The 22072-nt window shown below is 36.8% G+C and overlaps 2 protein-coding genes and 1 long non-coding RNA gene across 4 annotated transcripts in view; 1 reads left to right on the top strand and 2 right to left on the bottom strand.

Annotated features, from left to right (window-relative positions):
- Positions 1-22072, bottom strand: part of LOC146704339 (leucine-rich repeat-containing protein 4C-like) — a 150074-nt gene that overhangs the window by 49497 nt on the left and 78505 nt on the right. Inside the window, exon 1 of one of the 2 annotated variants that reach the window (XM_085461428.1) lies at positions 272-335. The exons of the other annotated variant lie outside the window; for it this stretch is intronic. The gene's annotated coding sequence lies outside the window, so the exon portion shown is untranslated. Of the gene's footprint in view, positions 1-271; positions 336-22072 lie in introns of those variants that run through there. 2 annotated transcript variants of the gene reach the window in all.
- LOC146704341 (uncharacterized) lies at positions 320-17928 on the top strand. The gene is made up of 2 exons (XR_014921164.1): positions 320-382; positions 16811-17928. It is a non-coding gene; the product is annotated as an uncharacterized LOC146704341 (long non-coding RNA).
- LOC146704342 (uncharacterized) lies at positions 5194-8006 on the bottom strand. The gene is made up of 2 exons (XM_085461427.1): positions 7319-8006; positions 5194-7211 (listed from the first exon to the last, which is right to left on the bottom strand). The coding sequence occupies exons 1-2, from the start codon at positions 7756-7758 to the stop codon at positions 7190-7192; spliced, it is 462 nt and encodes a 153-aa protein (XP_085317553.1). The 5' UTR covers positions 7759-8006; the 3' UTR covers positions 5194-7189.

The following is a 22072-nucleotide window of genomic DNA, read 5'->3' as shown; positions in this document are numbered from 1 at the left end:
GACTGAAAGGGTATCCTGTAGGTTGGAGAAGTGATAAAGTTGTCACGATTAGAGATAATCTCTCTCTTCAGATTGCTCCGTTCTCCATATTTAAGAGGGAAATTCGTTATTCTGGGATGCAGCATCGGAAGAAAAAATTCCAGGCGGTATCCTTCAGAAGCCTTTAAAACCCCATCACAAATTCAGGCAGCGGCTCCCAAGTGTGAAGAGCCTTCGTTATACACCAAAAGCTCTATTCTTACATGTTTTCCGAACGGAGCTTTGATCTCACCTTGTCTGGACGGGAGTTATGGTTCATCAAAGGCTGTCATCACTTCTGCGCCCCCGCTGTATATTTCGGATATTCGACCCTCGCCTCTCCATTGATGTGACACACACCGGGGTAAGGTTTTTTTTATTTAATGTTTAATTTTTTTTTAGGGTTATTATCCACAAATGGGTGGTTGTCCAAGTCCAGGCTTCCTCTCTCTCTCTTGTAGACTGCCGTGTGTTTTAGGCTGCTTCACAAAATAACCCGTTCCAAGACGTGCAAGCAGGCTGTATCCATCGGTGCGCTTTACTGTGCCTCAGTGCGCTCAGCATTTTCGTACCAAAATAAAACGCCGGGCGCAGCACGGACGGACGATGAATTGATAAGTTCAGGAGGGGGCATCATGTAGGTTACCTCCCACTGACAAGCTGCTTTCTCCAACTGAGACTGTTCCGCCAGTCACTGCTGGTGGATCGACTCTGCCGTCAACCGCAGGACTGGAGCAGCGAGGGCAGGAGATATTGTTTTCCCTCTCTTTCAGTCTTCATGGTGCTCTCTTTGAACTTCTACAGCTTCTAAAATTTCACCGTGTGCGTTCATGTCGTCCTGAAGACTGGCATTCATTAACCGATTCTTTACCATCGCCCCTTTTATTCACTGGTCAGTTTAAAAAAGGGGGAAACAAACACAAATAGTTCTTTATTAGTGTGTGCGTGCGTGGCAGAAAACATCCAGCAGGCGAGCAAGCAAGCAAGCGACAGAGAGGAAGAAAGAGAGAGAGTGATTTAGCTTAAGTGCAGAGACAGACAGATTCCTCCCATGTGTATCTTGCAAATGGGACGCCACTGCCACCTACTGGTTCGCTTCTGCTGTTAGGTGTATGGTATTCTGATGATGGCCTCGGGCAGATTGTCGCATAGGACTGCTCTCCCATGACAGACTAGATTTTGTTTATATTGGGTTATTTATATCATGTCTATTTGTATTTTAAAATGCTGTAAGAATCATCAGGAGAGAGGGGCCTATGCTATACTGCAAATAAAACAAAGTAAATGAGAATGAAAGATAAGAGAAGAAACACCTTTGACAATTCTGGAGGTCGATTAATATGTGTTATATTCCCTCACAGGCTTCAGCACCTTAGAACTTATTTATAAATGCTGGCTGAGTTGTACATGAATTATGAAATAGGCCTACACGATGCAGTTTTTTAACATGGCGGCTGACACCAAAGACTTCAGGTCTTCAGGAAGATTATTGCTTGTGAAGCGTTTATCTTAGGCAACCTGCTGTACTGCACATATGCTAAACTCAGGTATATTATACAGCATGTATAATAGAGCAAAGGGAAAAAAGCAAAGCATTTATTTACAGATAGGCCAGTTACAGTATGTCTTATCTTGTAGAGTGTATCCATTCATGAACCATGCAATAAGAGATGTGAGAAAACATTTGAATGCCAGACCAGGGATCTGTCGATCTAGCTGTCAACATCTGATCTCATTTCCCTCAGTGCTGAAGGCGTTGCATCATTCATCTGTCTTCATAACTGTCGACCTGCCTGTCTGTGTGTCTGGCATATGGTAGTAAAGAGCACCGCCCTCTTTGCTTTCCAGTTGAGGGAGACATCATTAAGTAAACCCCCCTTTTCAGTAAAATCTTCTTGCTACATATTTGCCTCAGAGCATGAATTAAACCTTTTAATGTATAAAATCGCTTGAGTATTCAAGCACGCCATTTGACATATTCTTAACTAAACCATCACAACGAACTGTAGCTATTTGCACAGTTACACAATTTATTTATTTAGTTTTGCTTTGGCACATTCAATTTTAAAAATGATACCACGTGAAAATGTCGAGTGTCTAAAAGCAGAAAGGTGTGGGAAATTCAATCAATTTAGTATAATTTAGCAAATATAATTTTTGCACATTTGATGTGAATTGCAAAAACAAAACTAAAGGCATTTGCCATTAATTCTTTAAGTAGAGAATATCATTTCACTCCTTTTGATCTTTCTAACGTTTTTTTATTATTATAATACAAGTATGCAGGAACATTCTCTGTGGTCAAAGTTAGCTATAGTGTTTCATCATACAGCAGGACACCAGTGCTGCTTGAGTTGGAATATCTATGGCTGGACAAGCCAATCCGCTGTTCTCAAGCTGACCACTGGTAGACCACATATCAGGCAAGAGGTGAAGGTGGCTTTAGTACAGAGTAAGACATGTGGGGCCAGTCATTCTCAGAGTGACAAGGGCAAGGAATGCTCCCTTACAGACTAATGGTCACCATTGGCATTGTAAAAATGATAATTGCCTAACAAGAACAATATGAATTACACACACACAAACACACAGTGGTGTTGCAGGCTTCAAAATGATTGCCCTTTATTTTATTTATTTTTCTTCCTTTTATTATCGCTTTGCAATGACGCCCTTGGAAAAAAGTTTTTGTTTTGTAAGAAGAGAGGGGAAAAAGTAGTGCCAGTGGCAGCTTAACACAAACATCTCTTCCTTTCCATGACAATATTGCATTGTCAGGAGCTGAATAATTCATGTGTTGGGATGCAATTAGATAATGTTATAATCATGTTGGGTATTTCTTCGTGTCTCGTTCAGTCACTCAAAAGAAAATGTTTGTACATCCTGAACTTTTTCTCAGGCTGGACAAAATGTAGACATATGTAACTATAATATAATGTTGCCCAAACATTATGCATATGTTGGCAGCTGTATCATTTTATATAGATTATACACTCAGCAGCCAAAATATCAAAACCAGTGACCGGTGACAAAAGTTTTTCAACATTTTATCAGAATAAAATGCTTTGCTGGGACACTCTGAGCCCTGGCATTTTTGTAGCTGTTGGCTTCATTCCATAGCCCACCTAAACACAATTTCAGACCAGGCACAAAATGTGCTGTACCTCACCACCAAAAGTGCATAAGAACAACTTGACACAAAGTCCAGAATTTTTACTTTGCTCCCAAATTCCAAGATTTAAACTAAACAAGCACCAGAACAAGAAACAAGAATTCTCCTAATAACCCAGAGGACCCAAAGACGCTGCACAACCAGAGGCCAGATGACTAAAAACACCCTCAGAGGTTGGTAGCCATGTGTAATTCTGCAGCTCTAGCAACAAAAGCAAGAAATCATTTGACTGACTAAATTTTTTAAGTTGCGTCCTCATTCACCTCTTGACCACCTACTTCACGGTTGCACAAACAGCAAACCTCAGTTTCTTTTTCTGATCTAACCTTCATATTTAGAATGATCACTGGTCATGAGAACTGGGTACAACTCAGAACCCCCAAAAAAAATCTTCAGTGAGATTCTTTGATTGATTGATTGGTAATTTATTTCAACATGTGAACAATATACAAGTACATTTAGAAAAGAAATGAGAGAAAAAAAAATATATACTATACAAATTACATACAAAAAAAACATTCTGATTAATTTACATGTTGAAAGGGAGTGGGAAGAAGTATACACTTATTTAATCCCACCCCTGTCCCATAAATTATCAGTGAATATTTAGTCAGCTTCCTTACTGATATAATTTGTAATAAAAATAGTGAACAGATTTCTGATATACTATATACTATAATATCACATCATGAATTTTTTGTTTGTTTGTTTTTAAATAGAGACATTCACTTAATTTAAATATTTTCCTTTTCTTTATAGATCGAGAAGATCATATTTTTATAACTCTTTTTGAACAGTTTTATGTTTGGACATTGCTTTAATTCCATATTCAGTTTGTTCCATAGTTTCACTCCTTGAACAGAAACACAAAAGCCTTTTCTTGTAGTACGTACCTTCATTGTTTTGAAGTTACAAAAACCCCTTAAATTATAACTTCCTTCTTTCAAAAAAAACATACTCTGAATATTACCTGGCAGTTCTTTATTTTTTGCTTTGAATAGAATTTGTGCTGTTTGGAATTTCACTATATCGTCAATTTTCAATATTTCAGACTGCAAAAATAGTGAGTTTGTATGTTCCCTATAACCTGCATTGTGGATGATTCGAATTGCTTTCTTTTGAAGAGTAAAAAGTGAATGTAATGTGGTTTTATAGTTATTGCCCCAGACCTCTGCACAATAGCTTAAGTATGGTGAAACCAGTGAACAGTAGAGAATATGAAGTGATGTTCTGTCGAATACCTGTTTTGCCTTGTTTAGTACTGCAATGCTTCGTGATACTTTGGAATGAATATATCTTACGTGAGCTCTCCAGTTAAGTTTTTCATCTATTATTACCCCCAGAAATTTATTTTCACTGACTCTTTCAATATCAACACCATTTATTTGAATCTTTGCATTTGTATTTAAACTACTATTTCCAAATAACATAAGTTTAGATTTATTCAAATTTAATGATAATTTGTTTTTATCAAGCCAGAACTTCACTTTACTTATTTCATTAGTCATATCCTCCAATAAATTCTGCAGATCATCACCAGAGCAAAAAATTTTTGTATCGTCAGCAAAGAGAACCATTTTTAATACTTTGGACACTTTACAGATGTCGTTAATGTACAAGTTGAAGAATTTTGGACCCAAAACTGACCCTTGGGGTACACCACAAGCAATGTCCATACATAAGGAGCAACCACCATTTATTTTCACAAACTGCTTTCTGTCACTTAAATAACTCCGGACCCAATCTAAAACTACCCCTCTGACACCATAACGTTCCAGTTTTCTTATTAATATATCATGATCTATAGTGTCAAATGCCTTTGTCAAGTCTATGAATAACCCAGCCACATATTGCTTTTTGTCTATGGAATTTGTGATGTATTCTATTGAATCTAATAGTGCCGATGATGTTGATCTGCTTGATCTGAATCCGTACTGACTCTCAGTGAGTAGTTTATGTTTATCTATAAGTTTTTCCAGTCTGTTTTTAAACAGTTTTTCAAGAACTTTTGAGAATTGAGGTAGTAAAGAGACAGGCCTGTAGTTTGTGAAATGGTGTTTGTTTCCAGATTTGTATAGAGGTATAACTTTTGCTATTTTCATTCTGTCTGGAAATCGACCAGTTTGAAATGATAAATTACAGATGTATGTAAATGGTTTTATAATAGCCTCAATGACTCTTTTAACCACTATCATATCAATATCATTACAATCCAAAGATTTGTGATTTTTACATTTTTTGACAATTTCAAGAACTTCATTTTCATCAACGGCTGTGAGAAACATAGAATATGGATTTCTGTCAATCAGTGTATCGGGTTTTTCCTGTGCTTTCCCAGGATGAGTGATTGTTCTTGCTAAATTTGGTCCAGCAGTTACAAAGAATTCATTGAGACTATTTGCCACAACATCCATATTGTATTCTTCATGGTCATTACAAATGAAATACTTGGGATAGTTCTTTTGTCCAGTCCCACATTTTATAACACTGTTCAGGATTTCCCATAATCTTTTATTATTATTTCTATTTATATCTAATTGCTTCTTATAGTATTCCTTTTTACTAAATCTAAGTATATTAGTTAACCTATTTTTATATCTTTTGTATCTGATTTCAGCATCTTTAGTTCTCGTTCTTAAGAACTCTCTGTATAGAGCATTTTTCTTTATACATGCATTTTGCAGACCTTTTGTTATCCATGGACAGTCCATATATTTCTGTTTCCTACTATATTGCTTTATTGGACAGTTGGTATTGTACAGTAATGTAAATATTCTAAGGAATTTATTATAAGCACTATTAACGTCCTGTTCCTGATATACTTCACCCCAGTTTTCCTTCAATAAATCTTTTTTAAATGCATTCATTCTTTCTTCTGTTCTTACTCGTCTGTACTCTTTTTTACTGTCCATTTTATTGATCTTGTAATTCCTATCATAGATTGTAAAAATTGGAAGATGGTCACTTATGTCGTTAATCAGGAGTCCACTTACAGTCTTATTTTCAATGTCATTTGCAAAAATGTTGTCTATGAGAGTTGCACAATGTGATGTAATCCTGGTAGGTCTAGTAATTTTAGGGAATAGATTCATACAGTGCATTGTGTTTATAAATTCCTCAGTGGTTTTATGTTTATTTGGGTTTAGCAAATCAATATTGAAGTCTCCACAAATGAAAACTTTTTTGCGAGCTATTTCAATAAATGTTTCTTCTATCCAGTCTTTAAATGTCTCAATACTACTACCTGGAGCTCTGTATATACAGCTAATGATTACATTTTTACTTTTTTCTTTACAAATTTCGACTGTAATACATTCTAGTACATTATCAATCACCATCGTCATCTTTTCCACCACATTAAATTTCAAGGATTTGTCCACATACAAGGCCACTCCTCCTCCTCCTTTGTTTCGCCTAGTTATAAATGTGAATTCATAACCCTCCAGTTCAAAGTCTGTTCCTTTTTCCATATTGATCCAAGTTTCTGATAAGGCAATGACACTAAATGGATGTGAAAACTGGTTAAGATATTCTTTGATATGACTAAAATTAGCATAGAGACTTCTACAGTTAAAGTGGATAATTGATAATTTATTCTCAGTTTTAATCCTCTGATTGTAGTCTTTATTTGTATAGTAGCAGCAATTGTTATTGTTAGATGAGAAAAAGTTGTTGTCTGGATCTATTTCATATTCCAAGTCGTGTGTATTGTGATCCATATAGTTAAATGTTTTCAGTTCCAATTGATCATATTCTGCAACTGTCTGACTGATGCAGCTGATTCTTCCAGATGTATCTGAGTTCTTCCTTCCAGTGTGTGTCATAAGTGAGTGTGTGGTTGTCTGTTACCTTGTTTGCCGTCCAGATCGTGTTGCTCACTGATATTTTTCGAGATCCGCCATATTTTTAATGGTCAGAACTTTGGCTTCCTCTGGTGATCCGTTTAGTTTAATGAATATTTTGCAGTTCGTCGTCCAAGTGCCTTGGATTTTTCCCAGCTTCTTAAGGTGTCGCGCTTTTTTGGCTATTTCAGCGTTGTGTTTGGTTAGATGTTCATTGATAAAGACATTAGATCCTTTTAATTTTCTTCCTTGTTTCAGCAGCGTAATCTTGTGCTTTCGATTTACAAACCTTAATATAATAGCCGGTATGTTGCCGTTCCTCCTGGGAAGAGGGTGGCATGCTTCGACAGAGTTACAGTCCAGGGCAATCCCTTTGGACCGCAGGAAAGCAGCCACCTGTTGTTCCGTGGAGCTAATGTCAAGCTCTCCAGGTCCCTCGTTGCTGTCAGCGGTCACCGCCTGAGCGTATGACCGGGGTTTAATATGGAGCCCAGTGATGATGACGTCGTTTATCCTGGAGTATTGTTCCAGGTCAGCGACCTTACTTTCCAGGTATGCAATCTTTTTATCTTTTTCGGCATTTTGGATGCGGAGGAGCTTTACCTCCTCCACAATTTCAATGATATTTTTCTGCTGCAACCTGATAGTAGAAATTTCCTCCATTATGAAGTCAAGGGACTTTTTAATGTCCTCTACTTCCTCAGCTGTCGGTGTCCTCTTCGGCCCCATTTTATCTGGTTACCCTGGTAGCAGGTTCGGTCAGCTGATTCCTCAGTCAGCTGTTAGCCTGGTAACGCGTTGGCTAGCCTGCAATTACCTCGTTAACTCCGTTAGTCCAGTCCAATATCCTGTATCAAAGTCGTAATCCAGACAGGGTTGTACCAAAAGTTCCAACAATGTGAGTAGTCTTTGCTCCAGAAATTGATGGCCAAATTTCAAAAATCCACAGGACACGATCAAAACACAACTTCCAAACAAATGGCAAACAGGAAGTGAAGGATGACAAACAGGAAGTGAAGGATGAAGGATTCTTGTCGTTTTTGCGGATATTTACAGGATCATGCACTATAAATCTGTCCTCTGTGGACAGACAAAGAATAAATGGTGGGTGAAAATTGTGTTTGTGTGACCTAAAACGTTGAGTGTGCCATCTGCCCATTGAAAGGAGTTTTTTGACCACTCCAACACACTCTTCACTCAACGTTCGCCCTACTTCTCCTCGCTCTAAAATTCCCATTTCTCCATTATTTGGTTTTGTTATTTTTCAGTTGCATTGCAGATTTGATGAAGTGCACAATACCCTTCCCATTGTTTAGTGTTCTTTGTGATTCTACATGCTCACATATTTAGTGAGAAAGGGGTGCTGTGGCACCTACAGCTGCCCCCTCTAAATGAGGCTCTGAATACATTAATAATGTGTGTTATTTATTTTGAGATCTTCCATTCATTATTCATAATGTTTTTGGAGGGTACGAGACATCACAAGTGATTTCCTGCAGGGCTCAGCAGCAATAAAATAATGTTGTAAGGTGTGCGAGAGATAGGACAGAAAGGCAAGACTGCAGGCCTGTGCATATTTCACTAGTTGATCACTTGTGTAATTGTCCACATCCATATTTACTCCTTTGCAGTCACAAATCGTTTTGAATTGGGTTAGCGTGTAGAGCCAATGGAAAATATTTTACTAACGCCACAGTAAAGTTGTTTCTGAAATCCAAAGCAATTCATCATATTTCACAGACTTGATAATTAGTGCATCAGTGTGTTTCTCATCCTATTTAATGTCCACTTTGATCCTCACTAATCTCTAACTGTACCGCTTATCAGTGGCTTCCTTTGGCCCATAAGGCTCATGTTAGAAGAATGAATTTGTAGTTTCCATCTTTAACCAGTTTTTGCTCAGTTTTTGATTCATTCATGTATCTGGAATTAAAACAAAAAATTAAAACCATGGTTTAAAATAATGAACTCTAAAATGTTCTAACTGTGATACTAGAGTGAAGGGACTGAATAACTGGCTTAGTTATTAAATCAGTTCATCATTAAATAACCAATATATTACAAATCATGTCTTGGAGCGTTGCCATGTGCAAATGGTACCTGTTAGCATGTGTACTGATATTAACAATGATAAAACATGAACATTTATCACACAAATTATATACACTCACTGTCCATTTTATTACCTTGCAAGAAGCAATTCCTTCTTTCATGCTTTCTTTGTCTCTCTTTTTTTTTTGGAAAGAAAGAAGCACTCTGTAGATCAGCAGTTTAAGAAACATCTGCCTGACTTACAACCATGATTTAAGTCACATTTCTTACTTTCTGGCCCTTGGTTTGAACTTCAGCAGACAACCATTTAAACTTTTTGCCTCTATTATGGCTCAAGATGTGCTTTGAACATTGGTTGAACAGAAGTACTTATGGAATGAATGAATGGCTAAATAAATTAATGAGAGCCCTTATTCTCATTGCAGAGACACTACAAATTCTGAGTCAGTTGAGGTTAATGAAATCTGTAATGAGATCCCAATAAAAAGCATTTTACATAAAGTTATTAAATATTTCTAAGCGCTTCTGTCTTTTAAAAGATGCTAAACACTACATGCACACTGCATATCTATTCAACCATACTTCCAGTGAGGACAGCACACGTTTTCGCAGAGCTTCCTCAGACTATCTCTTTGATTTCAGGGAGGCTTGCAAAGAAAAGAAAGGAAAGGGATTTTAACCAACATATTATATAAATAATTTAAGCAGTGCCATATGTTATAGTGCCAAAAATTACATAAAAAAAAATAAAATAAAGTCATATATTACATCCTTTGAAATACTGGATAAAACTGTCATGTGCCAAAATTTGTTTGAGAAGTTCAGAATATATTGAAGTCAATATGTTTTTTTGATAAGCAATGAACTCCTTTCGCAAAGAAGTAAACTTAAGCTACCTTCTATTTTTAGTTTAAATAATGTACAGTGGAAATGAGTAACTAACATCATTTTTGTGAATATTAACAAAATCATTTTTCATGTACAAAATTAGCCATTTTGACCTCCCCATACCCATCATGATTATGGCTCAAATAACTTATCAAAATCAAAGATTCATTCTTACTTTTTCAGTGTTTTCTCTTTGAGACCATTTTATAAGTGACAGCAGACGAGTTGTTGCCAACCATATTGCCAACTGACTCTCTGCCACTGTTTGGGCAGTAAAGTACAGCCCAAGTAAATATGGTCTGACAAACTTTCAGGGTTATGTGAGGTTTGGTTGCCAGAATGCGTGGGCATTAAGAAATTATGTATTCCTTTTAGCCAGTGTGTAACTTCTTTTGTGGATTATGGCTAAGTATCAGAATTTAGTGATGCAAAGATGATGTAGGCAGCTGAAATATGCTGTGTAAAATTTGAAAGGAAAAAAAGGTGATAAGGGAAAAAAACAGATTTATGTTATAGATGATATGTGATTTAGTCCATCCAAATTATGCATCTGAAAGTCACATTCTTTAGCAAGTTTGGTTGTGTTGATTTATTTCAAATAATGTTTTTCAAATCCTTAAAATAAAAACCATATTATTTACTGTACTTGGCAGATTATCATGCTGAATCCTGAGCTATCCCCACTACTTTAATGTCAGAAATTAAGCTTTAATTTATTAGTCATCAGTTTCCCCAATCACCCATTATAATTTTGATATCCCCTAATGAATAAATATTTTTTATGCCCTCATCACAAAACGTGAAGTGCCTCTGGCACAATCATACATTACTTTTTTTTAATAGCGGATAGTGTTAATACAGTGTTAATAGTGTTAATAGTGACACTGTAGACTGTCACATTAAGATGATCACTGAAAAAAAATTAACAATAATTTTTCCATACAGACCTTAATGTGAGTGTTGAAGGCATTTCATGTTGTAATTATGGTAAGAGAGCTATCGCTGCATTAGTGCAACAGTGTGTCTTTGGAATAAAATACAGTGTACAATGTAGAATCTTCATCAAATTACCCAAAACGAGCACAATTTGAGTCATAACCATGAAACCAGTTACATGACAATAGGTTATCATCAGTGTTGGTCAAGTTACTTGAAAATGTAATCAGTAACTAATTACTGATTACTTCCCCTGAAAAGTAATCTGCTACTTTACTGATTACTTATTTTCAAAAGTAATTAGTTACTTAGTTACTTAGTTACTTTTTTTAAAAAATGATTTACAACCTGAATAGGTAATAAAGCAATAGATCTTTCAGCCCAGTTCTATTTTTTCTGCATAATCCATCATATAAAATGTAATCAAATGAAAAAGTCTATTTTTGAAACTAGTTTTATTAGTTTTAATCCATTAACTTTACGCATCAAGCAAATATTAAATTATATGCAACATTCTCTGACTGGAAGAAATTTGTTTAACATTTAAACCTAATTTCTGCATATTCCAGCATATAAAATAAAATAGTTTTTTGTGTTTACAGCAGAAAATGAATAAAATCAAAGAGTCAGCGCTCCTGTTGCTCTATTTTCACCTGTATAGCAGGAGTGGGGCAGGCGGAGGTTTGCCCTGGTGCAGGTGTGTCGTAGCGGTTAGTGGAAGGATCTGGGAGTTTCACATTCCCGTGGCAGTGTACTGTCGGTGCTTGCTTGGAAGTTTAGGGGGATTTTTTTTGCTGTAAAAAGAAGTTTTCTTCCCACGCAGTGAGCAGCGGACGCTAATGTTTTTGTCACTTTTTACAGAATCAAATTCAAAGTAAGGTCAGTACTTCCACGCTTTAAACACTGCACAGGCATACTCTCTGCCGCACTCCTTATATCATCCATTGTTGATCTGTACACAGCTGTTGTCACGAACGTCTCACTCGCTTACATCATTGTCATGAGACACTCTTGCAAAAAAATCACGGTTTTAGTAACGCAGCGTGCTTACGGGAAAGTAACAGTAATCTAATTACCTTTTTTGCAATAGTAATCCCTTACTTTACTCGTTACTTGAAAAAAGTAATCGGATTACAGTAATGCGTTACTGCCCATCTCTGGTTATCATCAGCATGCTATACATCTCTTCACAGCTCCCATATTTCTGTTAGAATTATCTGCTAATGCACAACCATTAAAGGCTTAGTAAGTTTGCTACTGAGGAAATCTTGAGTGACAATCAGAGGATAAAGATTTAAGCATGACATAAACCTTGTAATCCTGTATCATAGCAGATTTAGATTTGGTGTAACCTCAGTTTCAGCTTATTTATCTCCACGGCCATGTCTCTGTTCTTGCAAAACAAGCAGTGTTCTAAACAATGGTATACCTATTCACATGTGAGGCTGGGAGCAGATTTACAGCATCTGGATCTGACGGCCGATCCTCTCTCACTCTAATCCTCTGTGTGGCTGTATTTCTGCTCAGGCTCATAAGGGATCGAGTGGGCCATCTATTCACAACCTGCCTGCCATAGGGCAGATAAACAGAGGGGAAAAAAACAGTAAATGGCCACTAAACCCCAAAGAAACATAAGTAGTGCACATCTGTGTTTGCATTTTTTTACTTAGCAAGATTTAAGGTTAGATAAAGACCATGTCATTTTTCAGTGGTTTCACTTTGGAAAAATGATTCATTCATTTACTCAGTGCAGTGATTGAGGTGTAGATTGTGTGAACCTTTCCATAGCAGTTTTAACATACTTGCGTTTAGTCTTTTTTTTTTTTTTAATTTTTAATAGATTTCAAAATGTATTAAATGTATTAAACTGAGTATAGGTCTATGAAGACCTGCCAGGTTTGTATATATTATTGCCAATATAAAAAGGTATGAAAAAACAGGGCATGGGGGGTACTATGAATTGCTAGTGAGCTGCATTTGCATTTGTAACATCTGCAGTAAACAGTGATGGGTGAATACAATCAACATTATCCAGTATGTCATGTAGTCTGTGTAACATGATTTTAATAGCTTTAGTAGGTAAAAATCCCCCTGTAAAGACTCTCATTGACACCTAGCTGATGTAAGTAATCCAACCATTAATCATACTTGACTTTAATAATGTGTAAATCATCATTATAACATTATGGCTAAACTACACATTGGTTGGTGATTCAATCAATCAATAAATCTGTCTCAAAAGAATCTATAATTGTATATGTGAAAGGAGCTAAAAAGCATACGGATGCAGAGAAAACTGTTCAGAAGGCTCTCATTAAAAGTCAATCCTATGCCTTTGACTTCTTACATGCCAAAATCCCAATGTAAGCTTAAAAAAAGCACAAGTGGAAAGGAAACATGCAACATTAGGTGTTATTAGGTAGTCTTTATTTGGCTGCTATAAGGTATAACCTTGAGAGGTTGAAAATAATTCAACACCATGAGGCTCCCTCTTGATCACCTTAATCATCTTTCTCCTTGAAAGGTCATTTACAGCCTGGTTAAGTAAGACAATGGGAATCAATGCCTGGTAAATGATAGCATTCAAAAGAGCTGCTTGTGTTAATGCCTAATGGGCAGGCTAACAATATTTTAAAGTGATTAGTAAGAAGAGGAATAGAATATGGAGCCAGATGTGACACGGGATAAAAAACTCTGACCATTAAACAGCGGATGACCAGAACATAATTTGCCACCTCTGCACTCGGCTTAGTTACTAAATGGCTACTTCATGATTACTTTTTAACCTTTTTAAACCCTCTAATAAATCAGCTAAGGGTAAGATGATGTCTTCTAAGCAATTCCAGTAAGTCTGGATCAGAAATATACCTTTTTTTTGTTTTAAATTAGCAGTTCAAAAACAGCTGTCAGGTAAAAAAAAACTTGTAGCAATTGTAAAACCTTGTGGATAATATCATATGTTATATGCAATATGATGTAAATAAAGTTTGTTAAATCTATATGTTAAATCTATATCAGCTCTAGCCTAGACTGGTTTAAATGTTATAGTATGGTTAAAAATATTCAACCAGTGTTACTTTATACCACACTGAAGGACAACGTTTTTGGGGGTCATTACATTTTCAATTTGAAAAGACCTTGAGGCATTGTATTTGGTTCACTCACCTACACACACTCACACACACACACACACACACACACACACAAAACCAAAAAAACCCAAAAAAACTTCTGGGGTCAATGTCTCTTTTCTCCCTGTCGCTCTTTTACTCCTCGCCGCCTTGTTCTGGCTCAAGTCGGGGCTTATCAAAGACAATCCACTTCTGTCATGTGGCCAAATCATTCTGACACCCATTTAGCATGCTCATCAGAGGACAGTTATGAATATTCAACATGTTCCCAGGAGCCAGTGAGCGGCAGAAAGAAGACTTGGAGTGACAGATAATAGAGCGTGTGTGTCCAGGAAAAACTGAGACAAAGACAGACAAGAGTACGAAAACATATGTACATGTGAGTGAGCAGGAAAGAAATAAATCAACATAGTAACAATTGGATTTTAGGAGGGAGCCACTTTAGTATTTGCAGAACCAGAATAGTTATTATCAATAGTTTTAGTATATGTGTAATAGTATAGTATTGTGTGTAATAGTATTACACACAATAAAAATTAAAAGCACACACACACACACACACACACACACACACACACACACACACACACACACACACACACACAATAAGTACAATTACTTTCTCTGTGGAAAAAAAAACATTTGGGTAAAATTCAAACGTACTGCTTGTTGTTCTTTTATCAAGACAAATGTTCATGTCAGGTTGTGGGTAAAGTAAAGGAGGACGTCTCAGTGATATCCAATCAGAAGTTTTCTCCATATTCAAGGATTCCTGCAATACATGCAATCTATGCATTTATACAATAAACAATCTTCCATTTCAAAGGAAGAATGCCTTCAATTCTGACTACTTCAGCAAATAGACAATTAATATGAAGAACTTGAGTGAATACCTAACAGCTGTTGCCAAAAAATGTGAAGGGCATGTACTGTAGTGTTCTTTATGAAATGTAAAGATTGCTTGCAGGTATTACTCTTCTGTTCCACCATACCACAAAAAGCTGTTGGCACAAACAGTCACTTGATCTCTGCCACTTGCAATGTGACTAGAAAACAATATTAAAATATTGTATTTCTGTTTGGAAGAGGAAGAAAGTGGGATGGATAGTAGATCCCCCTGCCAAAACAAATTACTCACAAGTGGGATGGAGGATAGACCACGCAAAGTCAGAAGTGCAAATCCAAACTTTGAGTTGCTTCAAGTGACTTTAACTTTATAGCAGTCTAAATTACAGTCTTTCATCTTTAAAGTTTTATTCTGATTTTTTTTTTTACATATGTGATTATTCCAACATTGCCATAAGGTTGGAGGCACAGTCGCCTAAAACTGGACATCTACTATCATGCAAACCTCACTATAGTGGGCTCAACTAATGGTGCATTAGATGAATCCAATAGCTATGGAAAAATTAGAAATGTTGCCAAAAACAGAAAATCACGAAGAAAAAAAAATGTATTGATATATGGGTCTCATTTTGCTTATGTTTCTGGTCTTATTTCGTTTCATTTAGATTGATGGCCTGGTTACTCCACTGTGTAAAGTGAAAAATTTATCATAAAAAAGATACAACCATGTCCAGAGCACAGAGGTGGGTAGTAAAGAGTTACATTTACTTGAGTAAGTTTTTGAAAAAAAATGTACTTTTACTTTTTACTTTTACTTGAGTACATTTGTAAAGAAGAAACTGTACTTTTACTCCGCTACATTTGCAAAATTCGACTCGTTACTTAAAAAAAAAAAGTTTAACACACTAGATAATATGCCGCCAGTGGAGTTTCCGGTAACTGTTTTACCAAACTGTGGCCGCCCAAGCGTTTCAAAGTAGCGGACACACGGAAAGAAGAAACATATGAAAACATGGCAGAGCTAGTTGTCTACACTAGAGCTGAAGAGGATGAACACCCTTGGCCTCAGATACAAAGAATGTTTCGCTAACAGCTAGCCTGGTTAATGACGCTAGAGTCCCACGCACATGCAAACAGCTCGTCTCTACTGCTTTAACTGTTAAAACAGAAGGCAATACTGCGGGTGACATGATTTATTATGTGAAACAGCAGCTTGTTTAGTTTAAACAGTCTGCATTAAGCTGGACAAACACTGCGATTTTTTTTTCAGTCGCGTTATTCAGCTCCTGCTCAAACTGTACAATTGAATGTCAGGGGTTAGAAGTTCATAGATCACGATGCAGGGTCTCACACTAGACGGCCTGGTGCTCTGATGCGACTTGAGTGCTCAAACTGTGTGTCCATAACATGAAGCTTATCATACAAAATCTGTCCCTCGCTCTCCCTCTCTCTGTCTTTCACTCACACAGGCACACACACACACCACCACCATCAACTTTGCTAAATTACTAATGAAAAACATTGACCAGACAGGTGCAATTGATCAGCAATGTCCATCCAACTCTTTTCATGGTTGTTGTAGTCGTGATAATTTTGTGAGGCCACATTGAAAAGCCTCGGATACGGAAGCGTAGAGCTGCCACCCAGGCAAAAGAAAAATAGAGCTATATCACGTTATGGGAAAAGACGAGAAACACAGTGATGCCCAGAGTAACAGCCAAACAGGATGATCTATTGGCTAGCAGTCCGGAATTAATTGCAAACTGTTTGTGTGGGATATGAATGACAAGATTTTGTTTTTGGACAAGAGTTAGTAAAAAACATCTCCAGTGTGATCAAATCTTCTTGCCAAACATCTGCAGTTTGCCAGTGTACAGCACTATAATGACCAGAGCTAATTCTATTGAAAACCATACATCTTTCCACAGGTCTCAACTTCATCAGACATCACCTAGACTCAGAGCTGGATGAGGCCAGCGCAAACAACAGCCTAACCGACTAAGATGATGGATCCATGGGGTCAGGAAAGCCAGAAGCAGGGGAGCTGGAGAGGTACCTTTCATGTCCATTCACTGGAGGTGTGGATCTATTGCATGGCTTTCCTCACATCAGGAAGCTGTCGATTAAAATCAGTATAACTCTTCCTGCATCTGGAGCTTGTGAAGGACTTCTCAGTCATGCAGGACTCCTGTTAACTGCTAAACAGTTACAGCTTCACAGCAAGAACCTTGACAGCAAACTGCTGCTGAAGCTTAACCATCACTTCACCGAGTGAAGAAATGGCACATTTTTGCTAAATATGCAGAAATAAATGCGCACTTATACAATTTATGGTAAACTGAGCTGCCTTGTATGTTGAAGTTGCCTCGTTCTAATGTTTTCTCTGAGGCTGCTGTGCCATTTGGAGCAAAAATGAATATAAAGTTTACAGCATATCTTGTCGCTGTATATTGTTTGCACTGTTTATATATTTATATTATTTACTGTAGGTATTGCTGAAAAAAGCTTTGTTGTGAAAAACTGAAATCTGGAAATTAGGATTTTTGTGCCTTATTTTTTGATGTTTTTACATATATTCTATTTGAAAATACTACAATTTGTATATTTATTTATTTTTGTTTGTCTGATAGCATTTATTTATAAAATAAATCGGACATTTCAAACAGTTACTCACTACTTGAGTAGGCTTTTCGCCAAGTACTTTTTTACTCTTACTTGAGTAACTTTTTTGACAACTATTTTTCACTTTTACTTGAGTAATAATATTTTAAAGTAATGCTACTCTTACTTGAGTGCAATTTTTGGGTACTCGACCCACCTCTGCCAGAGCACAACCATGCAGCATGTACACGTGATCTTAATCTAAAATGAAGGCCATAGTGGTGGTTATGTGATCCATAGGTGTATCTGTGGATGTTAGATCACTTTAGCTAGTCAATAAAGGCACCTTTAACAAGGACTTACACTTCAGAAGACCATATTGACAGCATTATGAACCCAGGAATTATGGTTAATTAAGCCATCTAAAAAAAAAAAAAAGAAAGAATGTGGAAGGGAACAGCAGCACCTCAAAGGAAACTCAAACATGCAAAGAGAAATATACAAATAATAATAATAAAAGTAATATTACTACAAACAAAGACCCCGGTCAACCCAATGCATCGCCCCTTAAAAACACACAAAAAAGAAACAGACAAAAAAACATTAAGAAAAAGTCTCAGATTTGTTATTAGGAACTTTGAATGAGTGTTTTTTTTTAGTATAGTTGTCTTACTACTACGACGAAGTCTCACAGTGCACATTTTGGCCATCAAGACAAGAAAGTCAAGTCTGGTGTAATTTTCACAGCTCAAATATAACCTCAAATGTGGCACATTAATAAACACAATATTCTACTTTGCCAATTGGTGAGTCAAACAAATAGCTTGCTCTGTTTCTCTCACTGGATTCACTCAAACAAAGTACACACACACTTAACAAAGCAGATTTGTTTAATACTAGCTGTTTTCCCAGAGCCACAACGACTACCATGCAGGACTTTTTTATAGAGCAAAGCCATGTACTTGCACTTGCCAAGTCACAAGCTGAGTCACTTTGCAACAGAAGCCCTGCGGTCCTTCCCTTGCTAGAACGTAACACAGATTCAGTGTGTCCACATTGCAGACTTGCAACGCTGTTAAAAACAAATTATGATCCTGTGTTTTTTAGGGTTAGGGCAAGTCTATTGGACAAGAGGTGAAACATCTTAAAAAAACAAAACAAAACAAAAAATAAACAACTTAGAGAAGTTCAATCGCCTTCTTTTCAAGCTCCTTAGACTACCATGACCTGGATGAGTGAGAACCTACAGATCTAAGATGCTATGTCTTTCACCCGTATACTATGGTGGTGGTAGGAATATCTGGGATTCATCAATTATTCTTTGTATTATGGGCAAAATAACGCTGCAAACATTAAAGTAATTCTCAGAGTGTCGATTACACTAATACATGCACTTATTCTATTATTGTATGGTCTCTACCCTACAATATAAAGTGCCTTTAGGTGAATTGAAATAAAAACAAATCTCCATAAAGAGGCAGATAAGGGAACAAACTTTAATTTTTCATTTTTTTAGTGATCAGTCACATTGGGAGAAAATTTCTTCCTTAATTGGTGCATAATGTTAATTCTGTCACTGAGTGGTGGATACTGCAAATTGTCCCCAGTTGTTGTGTTAAGCTTGTGTGTCCTAAGTCGGAGTTTCGGTCTCTGTGTTTCCTGTTTTATTTTGATAGTCCTTGTCCAGTGTCAGTGTATCTAGTTTTGCTTTCCTTTGTCTCATTATGTCTGATTTGTCTCAGCTGTGTTTCCACATATCCCCCATCCTCTCATGTTTCTGCCTGTGTATTTTAGTTCTCAGTCTTCCCTTGCTCGTTGTCACGTCATATCTCCTCAGTGCTGTGCGTTTCCTTCATGTTCCTGGTCTCCATAGTTCCTAGTTCTGGTTTCTTTTTTTCCAGTTCCTTTTGTCCTTAGTTTGTTAGCTATAGTTATTATTTGTTTTTGTTTTCTGTATTTGAGTTTTTCACACTGCAATAAAAGCTGCCTCTTTTAGTTCATCCCTTTGTGTCCTGCGAGTCCTTTTGGGTCCAATCTCCTGCCTGCCACAGCACACATCACGACAATTTTTGTTGTTGAAAATAATGTGATGATAAAAATTTGCTCATTAAAGACTGCTGAAAAAGAGTTTTACATGTAAACTAGCATATCAACACTAACTGGAAATGAAAATTATTATGACTGAGTAAACACTCCCTCTTTTTGAGCCATATTTTCATATTCAGTTGCTGTCACCTGCATTTAGCTCGTACAACTGAAAAAGTAACAACGGTATAAGTGCATTTAAAGTACATTAGTATCAATATAATATAAGGTAGGATTCCAGAAGGATTCCTTTATCATCATCATCATCATCATCCATTAAAGGAAATTCAAGTCAGGTAAATGATGAATGAGGCAAGCGTGCTGAATAAAATGTAATAGAGTTAACTTATTGACTCCTCTCTCCTCTCATGTGTTTTTAAGATAAATGTCATGGTCCACAATGACAGGCATTAATATTTCTAGCTCCACTGGAATAAAATGGAGGCACTGCTTTTTATTTACCTGTTGCCATGGAAAATCATGGCATCAGAGTTCCATAGATATGTTCTTCTGGTATTGCCTCTGCCCCCAGGTGAATATTAACATATGGCTGAATTACATGCTACATTACTTTGTGATTTCTCCCTCTCTGCCTTTTCATATGCCTCTGTCTCTCCCAAACACATAAACACCTTGAGCTTGCCATGCTCCTACACTTGTCTCTCTCTCTGCTGCTCTGTCTCTGAGTTGCAAAATCTCAGGAGAAAGACACATCATGGATGATAATGGCTTACCTGTAGTGTTGATACTTATTCATATCCTGAACAACAGAGCTGGCAAGCCAATAATTACTACACAGTGTGGGCAAACACTCCACAGACATTATCTAGAGGGGCCAGAGCCTTGTGTGTAACTGGTAGCACAAATCGATACCACCAAATGGCAGCTTGCAGATCTCATATAATTAGACAGAGACAAAGGGAGGGAGCTCTGCAGGCCCAGACAGATGAACTTAAACAAGCATTTTTAGCCTGTTTCTCAACATGTTCCACCAAACATGCATTGGCTTGATATTGAATAGCAAAGCTAATCCCACACAAAGTGGGGACTGACTGGCAAAGAGACCTAAGAGACATTTAACAAAGCAGCTTAAAGACAATAAACAGCAGACATATATCAAAGAATCAGAACCAATTTTATCTTTTTGCATTTAAGCTTCTCTTTAATTTGATTACAAATCTGATGGAATAGACATGTCGGCAACTGTTTTGTTTCTCTTTTTGTTTTACTTTTTCCTTTGGCGTCATGATCATTTGTGTCAGCTGTGTCTCCCCAGGTGTTTCCACTTCTCTCATTACCCTCTTGTGTATTTAAGTCCTCTGTCTCTAGCTGTTCCTTTTGTTTTGCTACTGCCAAGTTTCAGTTTCATTTGCATGCTCATGTTTAGACTTTTTCATGTTTATGTTTTGCATGTTCCTGTTCAGTTTCATGTTCTTGTCTCTCGTCAGTGTTTTCATAGTTAGTTTAGTTCTTTCCCAGTTTAGGTTTTAGTTTAGTTATGCCCTTGTCCACCTTGCCTTGTTTTTCTGTTTTTGGACACCAGCCTGAAATAAATGGCTCGCTTTTTGTTTGAGCATCAGTTCACTTCTCCCGTGTCTGCTTTTGGGTTAGGGTTCACTCCATAAGCACACCGGTGTGTTTATGGAGCTTAGTTAACTAAACTGAACTGAGATATACCAGTTTTTAAATTGTGTTGATAGGTCACGTGAAACCAGAGTCATGATAAAAAAAATATACAAAATGTTTTTTCATAAATACTTTAGTCAATTTTAAGAAAACAAAAAACACCCCTTTACTATTGGTGGAAAATGTACCATGTCGACCAATCAAAAAATTATATGGAAACATGTGCCGTTGTTTAGGAAGAGGGTGAAGTTTTAGGAGTGACGTCGACAAGAGAGACAGTGAGTTTTGAGATGTGGGAGATTTGTGACGTTTGGCATGTTTGGATTGTGTAGTTAGTGTGTAGTCTAGTCAATAGTTTTGTTTTGTGTGTCAAAACAATGAGGCAGCGACTCAGTGTCACAGTGGCTGTCTAAGTGCCACCAAAGGCAGTGTAAACGCTGTCTCCAGGTGGAAAACAGGAGGAGTTATACGCTTCTTGCATTCAGGCCTGCAGGTATCAGGCTTGTGATGTGCTCCTCTGTCTTAGTGGACATAAATAATTTTTTGGAGTGGCACAGATCCTTTGTAAAACTTCTTATTTGATGCAGAACACCTCAATGCTCTGTAAATAGTTTGAAATGGTTATAAAAAAAATGCCTTGGCTGCATCTTTAGGTAAATAGTTGCATATAACTTTGTTGTTTGCAAAACTTTTGCATAGGTTTTTAAAATTTACAGTGTATATTTGCATTTCAAGTTATGAAAATGATTTGTTAAACATATTTGTGGTTGTTACAGTAAAAAATGTAACTTTTTTTCTACTGTTTTTTTTGTCTGATTTTATATGAATTGTGTTAATATAGTATGTCAAAATGAAAAAATAACATCAAATTTAAACGT

Source organism: Copadichromis virginalis, linkage group LG7 (assembly GCF_057382275.1).
Source record: "Copadichromis virginalis isolate Kocher_CV1m ecotype Utaka linkage group LG7, C_Virginalis_male_GT1.1, whole genome shotgun sequence".
Classification (NCBI taxonomy): domain Eukaryota; kingdom Metazoa; phylum Chordata; class Actinopteri; order Cichliformes; family Cichlidae; genus Copadichromis; species Copadichromis virginalis.
Note: the sequence above shows the minus strand (reverse complement) of the source record. Positions and strands in the feature narration are given on the sequence as shown.

Coding starts and splice junctions, on each gene's coding strand:
- LOC146704342 (XM_085461427.1), bottom strand. CDS start 7,758: ATGGGGCCGAAGAGGACACCGACAGCTGAGGAAGTAGAGGACATTAAA. Junction 7,212..7,318: donor ATACCGGCTATTATATTAAG/GTTTGTAAATCG, acceptor ACGCTGAAATAG/CCAAAAAAGCGCGACACCTT.